Raw genomic sequence first — 11,660 nt, 5'->3', positions numbered from 1 at the left:
TTGGAAGGGTTCTGGTATTCTAGTGCTCACGTCATACGCGGTATATCAAGAACAAACTTCTATATATAACAGTTACAGAGTACTGACAAACAACAATCACTCTGTCAAAATCCAAACATTGATTATGAATTGATAGGTAAAAGTGTTAATTGTTTACAAATTAATATTCATTACTTACACGTAACAATGTAGCTTCTCTCTCAGCGGGTGTTATTCGTGTTTCTTCTGAATTATCTACACATTGAAAGTTAAATAAACAATGTTTAGAAGATACATAAATAGATAATACTGAATATGTTATATATATTATCATTACTTTTACAAGTTATTTCCTTATAGTTTCCTTTCATCTTGTAATAATACATGTCGGTTTGACATTAATACTGAAAATTTATACAATTCATAATAGATTTATCTTGTAGGTCGTAACATAGTATAATGATCTGATCCATAAAAAAATGGGTGTGAGGAGTTCTGGTTATGTTGCTTCTTTTAAACTGTTCAGCTCAACTGTTGACTGATTCTTCTTTTTTCCGATAAGCTAGTTTACATTTCCAAAATATTTTACATGAATGTTTGTCAATATTTGAAGGAACAATTTAACAGAAATTGGGTGCTGAGAATATAGAAGATGCAATATACGAAAATATTTGTTTGAGATAATTTCAGGAATTGAAATTGAAATAATTCAAATGTTTCGCTCAGCAAGTTTGTGTAAACTTCTTCAGGGTAGGAATTTGACTATTTTTACATATAATATTTCAGATCTATGTTCTGCATTCAGTGAGTTCCTTATCAAGAAACGGCACAGTTAAAGATCACTTTACTATTCTGATTAAATTTGTAGCTGTAGCAACAAAGTGTCGGTAACCTTTATATAACACTTTGTACTTGTTGAATCCTAATCGAAACCAAACTTTGTCAATAGTTTTCAAGTTGTAAGGTTTCTGCATATCACCAGTACTTGGTCTTGATGTCTTAGAATGCATAGAGCAGATTATAAGTTTTGTATTAAACTTCAACTTGGTATTCAGCCTTTCACATTTGACAAAGAATATCATAAAAATACACTAATTTACGATTTAAAATAACACGTTTAGAAATTTACTAGTATATAGAATAAAACATGACAATCTTACCGAAAGATTTTGAATTATTGTTTAACTTGTTTTTTTCAGTGACTTTTTGGATTCGTTGATGGATAAGGATTTCTGAATTCACATCAACATCCATCCTGGTTATGTTATTATCAACACACTGACTTTTATTTTCAGGCAATATTGAACATTTATCAACATCTGAATCTGTTTTACTGGGTTGTGCTAATGATAACGATGATGATGATGAAGGGTTGAATGTTGCTAATGAACCATTATTATCTTCAGATTTCAACTTATTACGTTCAGCTAAGCATCTCTGTTCATATTTTAATGATAACCATACTTGTCGTAAACGTGAGTGACCAAGTGGTAAAAAAATTTCTCTGATTGAATCAATTATTTGCCGAGTAAGTAGTAATGTTACAAGTTGCTGGATATATTCGGAAGAAAAACGCAAGAAAGAAGAGAATAATTATAACAAAAATAAATTAGGTATATATATATATATTTCAAAATCATGAATAAATGAATTCCAGTAAATCAAATATTCTTCTATATATAAGACGGCTTAAACTTACTGATCATTTATTAGTAAGCAGCTTCATGTGGTCAGTTTGTTAGAATTAATTGAACCCTGCCGATACAATGTAATCACTGGTATAATTTATTTGACAACATGATACATTTTCTTTAACAATTCGGAACGTGGAGGCGAGTCGTATTTAAAATAACCCATTGATAACATTTTCGACATTAAAACTTCGTGATTAAGGTACAAACCTAACAAAGTATCAATTTGTTCAAAATTTCTGGCTTTCTACGGGTAACCCACAACCATCTAACAAATTTAGCTGGCTCATTAAAATTAGAGTACACAAATTAACTGGTGAAATGGACTGAGCATTGAATATACTCGAAAATTTAAAGCAGTTCTACCTAATAAAAACAAAATTCATTGAATAACATCGAGAAGACTATTTATTTGATAATCCTTCCATAGCTACGTCGTCGAATTTACACAACTTAATAACTGTTCAAGATTATAATTTATTTTATAGTTTTATTTCTCAATGAACAGATAATTTCGCCATATTTAAAATATACCAAATCAATCGTACATGCAGCATGGGCTAACAAAGGTAAAAATATAGTTCAATAGTTACATCTTTTGATGATAAATTTATAAGATAGCATTAACGGTGTATAGAATGAAAAAACTACCATTAATTCCTACTTAGATTATGTACTCCTAAATGCCCTGGTATGGCCGAGAGTAGGGTGGGCCTGCCCACCCTCTCGAAATACTCTCACACGGCCACGCGTATACAGCCTCTGCCAGGGAAGTCCTACTCACTGCATTCTCGTGGCTGGGATGTTGTTTACGAAATTGAGAGGGCGAAAAGAGAATGTCCGGTGCTTTAACTGGATCCCAAACCAATGATGCACATGGGCTCCAATATCCTGCAGGATCAAATGGCGTATGAACCAATCGTTGGTCACCAGCTACCATAGGACTGCATCTCCTCACGATGCTCAACTGCATTGTGGGTTAGACCTTTAGGTCGAAGGCTCGGGGTGTGACCCCCTAAGAAAACTACCTGCTTCAGTCTGGGCACCCGAGCAGTATCACAGCCCACACACACAAATACTGTGTAGTGCATATATATTTGGCGCCCTCTTGAACCAATATTTATGTGTTTAAATAAATAAAATAAATAAACTTAGATTATGTAAATAAATGCTTAAACGAATGCACAATAATTCAGATATTGAATACAATCAGATAAGTACAACAATAAAGTAAACTATGAATTCAATGTTAATCGTAATAAATTATTAATAATATGAACTGATACGAAAAAATTTATACTGATTGAATATATCAATTATTTCAACCAATCAGAACAATCTAAGGAAGACAAAACGCCAATCTTTTATCATATCATAAAATCAAAATCGAACGAGATCATATGAAAGAGAAATAAGGCAAAGGATTCGTTAGAATCTACTTATATATGGCTACATAATCGATATGACCCAAATAGATATGGAATGACTACTTCAATAGTCTCGAACTAAATTGATATTTCATATCTTACAGTGAATTAGTCTTAGATACCTAAAATAAACATCTGATATACGTGTAAACAAAAGTATACACAAAAGTGTTTTCCTTATAATTGGTGAGTGATTTATGAAATCATTATTGTTCATCCATGATAACATTGACCTGGCAAAGTATAAATTAAACCTTGTATGTGTGTGTTTGATGGAGAGACATGCTATTTGTATATTTATAAACTGCCAAAACATGAAAATATTCTAATCAGTATGATACAAAACCTTCGACTGTTTAAACCTTTTATACATACAGAATAACAGAATTTTTCTTTGTGAAAGACAAATATCAGTTTTACATGTTTCTTAATGTATTCCATTTTTATTAATCAAGTTATTGGTAGTTAGAATGTGTCCATATGTAATGAACAAAATAACTTGTTCATTTTATTAAAACACTAGATACCAGTTAAATATTACTTAAAGCAGAAATAATGAGTATAATTTTTGTTATATCCCAATGAGTAGAAAAATTGTATTTCTGATGTTTCGTGACTTAATGTAAGCTACTTCTTCAGAGGACTTACATTGAGTCACAAAACATCAGAAATACAATTTTTCTACTCATTGGGATATAATAAAAAGTATATTTATCATTTGTTTAGCCCCAAAATGTCCTGGTATAGCCGAGAGTAGGGTGGGCCTGCCCACCCTCTCGAAATACTCTCACACGGCCACGCGTATACAGCCTCTGCCAGGGAAGTCCTACTCACTGCATTCTCGTGGCTGGGATGTTGTTTACGAAATTGAGAGGGCGAAAAGAGAATGTCCGGTGCTTTAACTGGATCCCAAACCAATGATGCACATGGGCTCCAATATCCTGCAGGATCAAATGGCGTATGAACCAATCGTTGGTCACCAGCTACCATAGGACTGCATCTCCTCACGATGCTCAACTGCATTGTGGGTTAGACCTTTAGGTCGAAGGCTCAGGGAGTGGCCCCCTAAAAAAACTACCTGCTTCAGTTTGGGCACCCGAGCAGTATTACAGCCCTCACATATATCGAATGAGATTTGTGTGGCGCCTATGTATTTGGTGCCTCCTTGTACCAATATCTATGTGTTAAAATAAATAAATAAATAATTATCATTTACTTTCTACTCAAATGCTCAATTTATTTGCAACTATCAAGTTCAACCTTGGCGTTGATATCGACAAACTTAAAAAAAAGAAATGTTTCATATTCTTCAATTAGTTAATCAGTGATACACAATAATAATCTCATATATATATTGGCCTATATATTGAAGCACAGAATACTGATTATTAATAAGTATCTACACATAGAATTATCACTAAAGTATATACTGACTATGTATTTTATTAAATAAGGGTTTTATTTCCTTTATCTAAATAATTAAATGACGCCAAGAATTTGTAAAACTGTTCTCTTTTTTCTTTTTGTTTAATGGAAAAAATCTCCCAAACCAACCGAATAGTTGTACATTGAAGTAAGAAAAAAACATGATGTGTCGAAAAATGGTAACTGTATTTGTTATGCATGAATGAATACAATGGGAACAGATTCATAGTTGTAAATTCATTGAAGAAGCACACAAATATATATAACAAGTCATTATTAAATACATGGCATAAAGTACAATTTAAAAAGGGAAAACAAGATACAAATATTTATCTTTTAAAATAAACAAAAATAGAATAATATTTTTCTTCTTCTATATACTAAATCAGATGATATGGTAGTATGTTCACACAAGTATGTTATTATTTTAAGTGTTAAATGAAGTAAATGCGAATATTGTCGTAAAGTATTCATTTGTTTAAGATACCATAAGTGTTTTTCTGGAAATTACTAAAAAGCTCTTAAATATATTCTATGGTTTATTGAAATATCATGTTTTAATGCCTAATTTCTCTATTCATGTAACTCATGTAAATGACCATATAGGTTATGATGTTATTTAAATATATAAGTAGACTATCGTAACCAATGGTTGAAGACGCTGGGTGACATGGCTCAGAATCGATTAAAATGGAGTAGGTGTATACACACTCTGTCTTCTCTTAAATTATGTTATTTATTTATTATTTTTATTTGAACACATAAATATTGGTACAAGAGGGCGCCAAATATATATGCACTACACAGTATTTGTGTGTGTGCGCTATGATACTGCTCGGGTGCCCAAACTGAAGTAGGTAGTTTTCTTAGGGGGTCACACCCCGAGCCTTCGACCTAAAGGTCTAACCCACAATGCAGTTGAGCATCGTGAGGAGATGCAGTCCTATGGTAGCTGGTGACCAACGATTGGTTCATACGCCATTTGATCCTGCAGGATATTGGAGCCCATGTGCATCATTGGTTTGGGATCCAGTTAAAGCACCGGACATTCTCTTTTCGCCCTCTCAATTTCGTAAACAACATCCCAGCCACGAGAATGCAGTGAGTAGGACTTCCCTGGCAGAGGCTGTATACGCGTGGCCGTGTGAGAGTATTTCGAGAGGGTGGGCAGGCCCACCCTACTCTCGGCCATACCAGGGCATTTGGGGGTTTTCCATGGTGGTCTAGCTTCAACTGACTCATGACCTCAACTACTGAAATTACTATAATATCCACAAAACTATCTTAGATTATGAGATTAAAATCGCTTCATATCTTTCTTTCTACCAACTAATTTTTTCTTCCTGTACTATATCCTTATATGCAATCTTTCTTTTATTTATTACCGCCATTGAATTAACTACTTCTGTGAATTCAGTGTTCATTTTGTTGTGCTAATGAGGTATGGCAACTTGGACCGATGCACTTAATTTTTATGATAAAGTATGATCTTGTAAATAAACTTTATCCTAGACATATTGTGATCCTATTGATTACAGCTGTGGTGTGTGCTACTTATATTGACATAAGTAGTATATGATTTTAGTCGTGAACAGAAGTTCTGGCAGCAGAGAGACAAGAGGATCGAAAAGTAAAGAATGGAAAGAAAATGCAAGAACAATGAAGTTTGAGTCATTTTGAGACAATTGATGGACATTTTGTAAATTAAGCATTTACTTTATGAATGTTAGATTTTATTAACAAGTCCTGTAATTTTGTGTTAAATACATTCGATTGTCCCCACCCGTGTTCTGTTTACTACATAGTATTCTACTTTAAACGATTAGATTGTAGATTGAAAGGTGACGTGATTTTTTTAATAACTACTATCACTATAAAACGTGTGAATTCGAAGATGCGAGTAAGTAAAGTTTTAAGTAATGGGTGAACTAGTTGAACTATATTTTCATAATTGATTGATCATTGAGTAGTCATTAATTTCATATTTGCCTAGTTCTTTTGCATTGATCGAATTTTATGGATCAAGCTGATATGTGGTCGCTTTCCTAATGAACTCAACCTTGAGTATACTATGTTGAGGTGTGTGGTAGTTGAAAATTGTCATCAGAATACCCTAGATCTCTGTTTCTTTCTATTTGGCACTCGTCAGCAAAGTGTACGTATGGTCTTGATGGAAATGATGCTAATTGTAAGATTGCGACCACTTAACATCTTAAAGTGGTGCAGATGTTGAAATACGTTGCAGCTTGATCGACAAAGTTCGGTCAGTATTAATGGACTACAAAAAATGACATTGATCACTATAAAATGATCAATCAGTTACAAATACTCAGTTCTACAGGTCAATCATGGCCAGAATAGCTCAGTGAGAATTTCCCACACAGTGAAAATGATTTAAGCGGGTTACAAAACGGCCATATAAGCTTGTAATTAATAAAGGAGGTAACTGAACTATAATGCCCTTTAATGCAATGAATATTGTTACGAACAAACAGAAAATTGTGATTGACATTTTCATAGTTTCTCTAAAAAGTAAGTTGTTTCATTACAGAATGAAATATAATTACGTAAATGAGTATACAATGATCATACGCCGACAATCAATGAGAATTTTAAATAAACTAGCAAGTACATAAACAAAGAAAACAAGAGTCGATTAAACGATTACTTATCGCCCAATGTCTCCAACCATTAGATGTGATAAACGCACAGACCTCAAACAGGTAGTTTTCATACACTAATATTACTCAGTTCAATAGTAAATGACTTTATGAACTGATGATATTTCTTGGTTTGGCCGGCAGCACTTTTCTTTCAGTCGATTTCCATGTTGATCAACGCCATTATTCAAAGGGGGCGGTAACTGGCATACAAAATACACATGAAAATCACCACAGTCAATGAAGATAACTTAGTTCATCAACCAACTTTTAGTCTTTATCTAGTATCCCGATCTCAGTATTTCTTTGTTAATCAATAAAATAAGGACTTCGACCTAGATCTGTCTATTTCAGTTTTATCAATCCGGTACTATTCCTAGCCTTGATACAAATAATATATACTATTGATTTCTCTGGTTGCGTCGATTCAATTCAGAATATAGTCATTTTTGTGATAACAGACTTTACTTCACTTTACACTCTACAAAAATGTAACACATGATTTACACATCATGAATACGATACCTAACTACATTGTGTTGAAACATAAAAACGACAATAATAATATAAATTATGCTGTGAGAAATGGAGGGTGATTTTATTGATTTCATTATTTTTGAGACAATTTTCGTATGTAATTAAATGTTGATTGGATACTTCGCTACGTAATAACATTGAATGTTATTTGAAATTAAAGTATTAGTTAGACAGATTAATTATCTACAAAATATATCAGAGACTAGATAGTGCATTTTGATTGGATTCATTTAGATTTATTGTGGATTCAGTAATAATAATATTCAGTATGGGGTTGTGGATATCATTAAGTTTTTGATCGAGATCATGAACCGATTGATGTTAGACCACCATTGAAAATCTGGAATCACTAGATGGCCGTTTCGTCCAAATTTTTTTTGATATAATATAGTACATTTTAACGTTCAACCTGGATAACCATACAAATCTCTCGGTTAGTAACAATAATTGCATTCGTTTGTAATGAGAAGCTGTGATCAGTGTTGATAAAGTTGGGGGTGAAAAGCTGACCCCAAAGATGATATCAAATCGCGCACTGACTAAAATTGGAAATGCTTTTGACATAGAATTCTGTCTGATTAGTCTAAATAAAGGCACTACAGATGGTCCTATCTAAGGTCGTTGAAGATACACTATTGAAGGGTTCCTCAATGATCATTTACTTGATCCAGGTTCATTACGTAAATCACTGTTTTCAATGATATACTAAGATTTTTATTAAACTGTTATTAATTTAAAAATTGATATTATAAATACAAGGAATAACTTTAAATCAAATGTTACCTTTCTTAATAATTCCAAATCTTTCAGATAAAATGCTGTGTAGAATAGGGAATAAAATGAATTCACAAATTGAAGCTATTATGGGAAAGGAGAGAAAAAAGGAAAAAGTGCAAAAAATTATTTGAGTATCGGATTGTTTTGGGCAAAAAATACAATGAGAATGGTAATGTTGCTCGTAAAAAGAAAATAACGACGTATTCAACTCTCTCGCTCCCTCATACACACACACACACCTGAAAAAGTCAGTATGAACTATTCGCTAACGTTCGTTATTTTCAAGGGTTTTAGATTCTACATATTTTATTGAATATAACCAAGTTATAGAGTGGTTAAGATAAATGTCTATTGGATGGTAAACCAGTGCTCAATATTTAAAGTAACCAATATAAGGCGTGTAAAGTATAAATACCCCTGTTCTGGTGGAACAGGAATCCATGTGAATTCAGGAGCAACATGATATGCAACCAATCGAAAATTAATCTATAAATGAATGAATAGACCAATATGAGGATATAAGTCAAATACTACGAACATATTGTTGTACTCGGATCCGAATAATACTGTTTATGCGATGGCTTATTACACTACTTTGTGTCCTAAATCTAAGTAAGCAGATCAGAGGTTGAATCCGCACCCCACAAATTGAAGGCTAAGTACATTATTTACTAATTCAACATAAGAAAACTTCAAAATAAATGATAGCCTTAGAAATAGTAAACAAACTATTCAATTGTGATAGAACTGACATTTTTGACTAAGTAAGATAACACTTTGAGTTTATTTCCTTTAGAAAACTTACAGACAATACTCTGTATAGTAAGCAAACCATAACTTAACAGAACAGTAAAAAATAAGTCAAGAAAAAACAGAATAAAATTGATTACACTAATCGCAAACTTAACGAGAAGATAGAGAAAGACCTCAGTCTTTTTATTTACAAACATGGTCTACCGATAAAGGATCAAGACATTTTTTAGTGTATATTAATACGTTCTGGACAGTTAAGAATCATAACTTCTTAAAACTTGAAATATTATCATTTTCAATAAAGAAAACACCTTAAAAAAAGAATTTATAAATGGTGAAGATCATATTGTTAAAATCGAAAATTTATACACACATACAGTAAGGATAACTGTAAATAGTGGGAGATATTTTACAGTGAAAACTGATGGTCACAGTGTTTCTTAATTAAATCAGAGAGTAATTGTTTCCATGACATAACCATATCCCTTTTTAACCAAACAAGTTTATTTATCGCAATATCTATCGATCATCAAATTGATTGTCCAATTATATCTTCGTATCGATTAATATTGCCAAAAAATATGTAAACACGAGAACAATACCACTAAGCAACAGTTACTATTTGTTAATTCACAGGTGTATATTATAATTCAGTATCATATAGGATAAAATTATTATCATTTGTAAATCCAAAGATTATGGACTCGGGTTAATCAATGAATTTATGATACTTACAGGAACACTGATACAATAAGTTGACAACTAATAAACCAAAATGAATTACAAGTAACTGTTACGACATGTGATGTCTGAAAAGTGATACTGATACGCACTCTTCCTATACATAAGCTCGGGTGAGGAAAGAAGTTTATTTGGGTTAAACCGGTTCATGTGTAGATGTACTCATTTATATTATATCTTAGCTGTTTACATCTCATCTCTCGCATAAAAAAATCCCCTCCTTGACCAATTACGTGCATTTATCATTTTGACGACTGCTGATTAGCTCAATGTATCAATAACAATTCTCTCTTCCCTGAAATATCAAACAGTGGTCAATTCAACTCTTGTACAAAAGATTTCAGTTTATTCATTAGCACAAGTTTAGTTGTTAAAAAAAATCAAATATCACATAGATGAAGAAAGAATTGGTCACACTTATATAACATTGTTCTAAATCATGAATTCATTATGGGATTTACATTAAGTGACTGCTTATTTCATTGAGCAGTAATATTTAAATTAAGATTGAAAATTTAATTACCAACTGTAATTTCAAGTGTATTTTTATATTCTGTAAAATTAACTAGTATTTCGTAGTGTGAATGTGTGAAAGTACATAATTTGGTTTTCTAGGTGAAACGACAAGTTAGACTATTATTAATGTTATTCTGAAAAAAATATTCATATCTAAGCAATAATTCCTCATTTTATCGCATTTTAGAAACATCCCAATTATCTAACTTCATAAGCGATGTACAAGTAGAACTCAAAACAACTTTCAACCAATATCAAAGTGAGAATCTTCAATACGAACATCAAGACAGTCAGTTCTACTGAACGGAGCTGAAACTTGGAGAACTACTACAACCATCATCAAGAAGGTGCAAGTATTTATAAATAGCCGTCTACGTGAGATACTCAACATCCATTGGCCGGATACCATCAGCAACAGCCTTCTGTGGGAGAGAACAAACCAGCTTCCAGCTGAAGAAGAAATTAGGAAAAGACGATGGAAATGGATAGGACATACATTACGCAAATCATCAAACTGCATCACGAGGCAAGTCCTAATTTGGGATCCTGAAGGGAAGTGGAAAAGAGGAAGGTCAAAGAACACATTACGTCGAGAAATAGAAGCAGATATGAAAAGGACGAATAGGAACTGGAAAGAGCCGGAAGGAATTGCCCAGGACAGGGTTGGATGGGGAATGCAGGTGAGCGGCCTATGCTCCTTAACGAGGAGTAACAGGCGTAAGTAAGTAAGTAGGTAATAAGCGATGTACGTGGTATTATGATAAAATAATTTACGGAAGAAATTTCACTACGAGACAACTCCATTTTCAGAAACAGTAAAGTTGTATTATGTGAAATAATATGTGTATTCAGCTATGTAATGAATCGAAGTCATAGAATATAATTTCCGTTTATAAACAAGATAATTCAGTGAATGAATTCTTAAACCGATGACAGTAAATAAAACAATATAAAACTAAATGGAAAAGACACAAATATAACATGCAGATGTTTCAGTTCCCTAAATCAGTGAACTACGACAGGATTGTACGCTCATGTAACGGTCCACCAAGTTTCAATGAATTAACAGAATATCACTAATCTTCACGTAGAGCGTGTTGGTTAAAGTCCAGTAAATAAAAATATACTTAGTTAATGAGTTACTATTTATTCTT

At 32.6% G+C, this 11,660-nt stretch overlaps 1 protein-coding gene across 1 annotated transcript in view; it reads right to left on the bottom strand.

The window, feature by feature from the left end:
- Positions 1 to 11,660, bottom strand: part of ANO8 (Anoctamin-8) — a 42,045-nt gene that overhangs the window by 10,083 nt on the left and 20,302 nt on the right. Inside the window, exons 9-11 of the mRNA XM_051213694.1 lie at positions 8,503 to 8,577; positions 1,140 to 1,530; positions 179 to 234 (exon numbers count right to left, since the gene is read on the bottom strand). Coding sequence (XP_051069692.1) covers positions 179 to 234; positions 1,140 to 1,530; positions 8,503 to 8,577 — 522 coding nt within the window. The remainder of the gene's footprint in view (positions 1 to 178; positions 235 to 1,139; positions 1,531 to 8,502; positions 8,578 to 11,660) is intronic.

This window comes from Schistosoma haematobium, chromosome 3, assembly GCF_000699445.3.
Source record: "Schistosoma haematobium chromosome 3, whole genome shotgun sequence".
NCBI lineage: Eukaryota > Metazoa > Platyhelminthes > Trematoda > Strigeidida > Schistosomatidae > Schistosoma > Schistosoma haematobium.
This window is presented reverse-complemented; position numbering and strand designations above follow the sequence as displayed.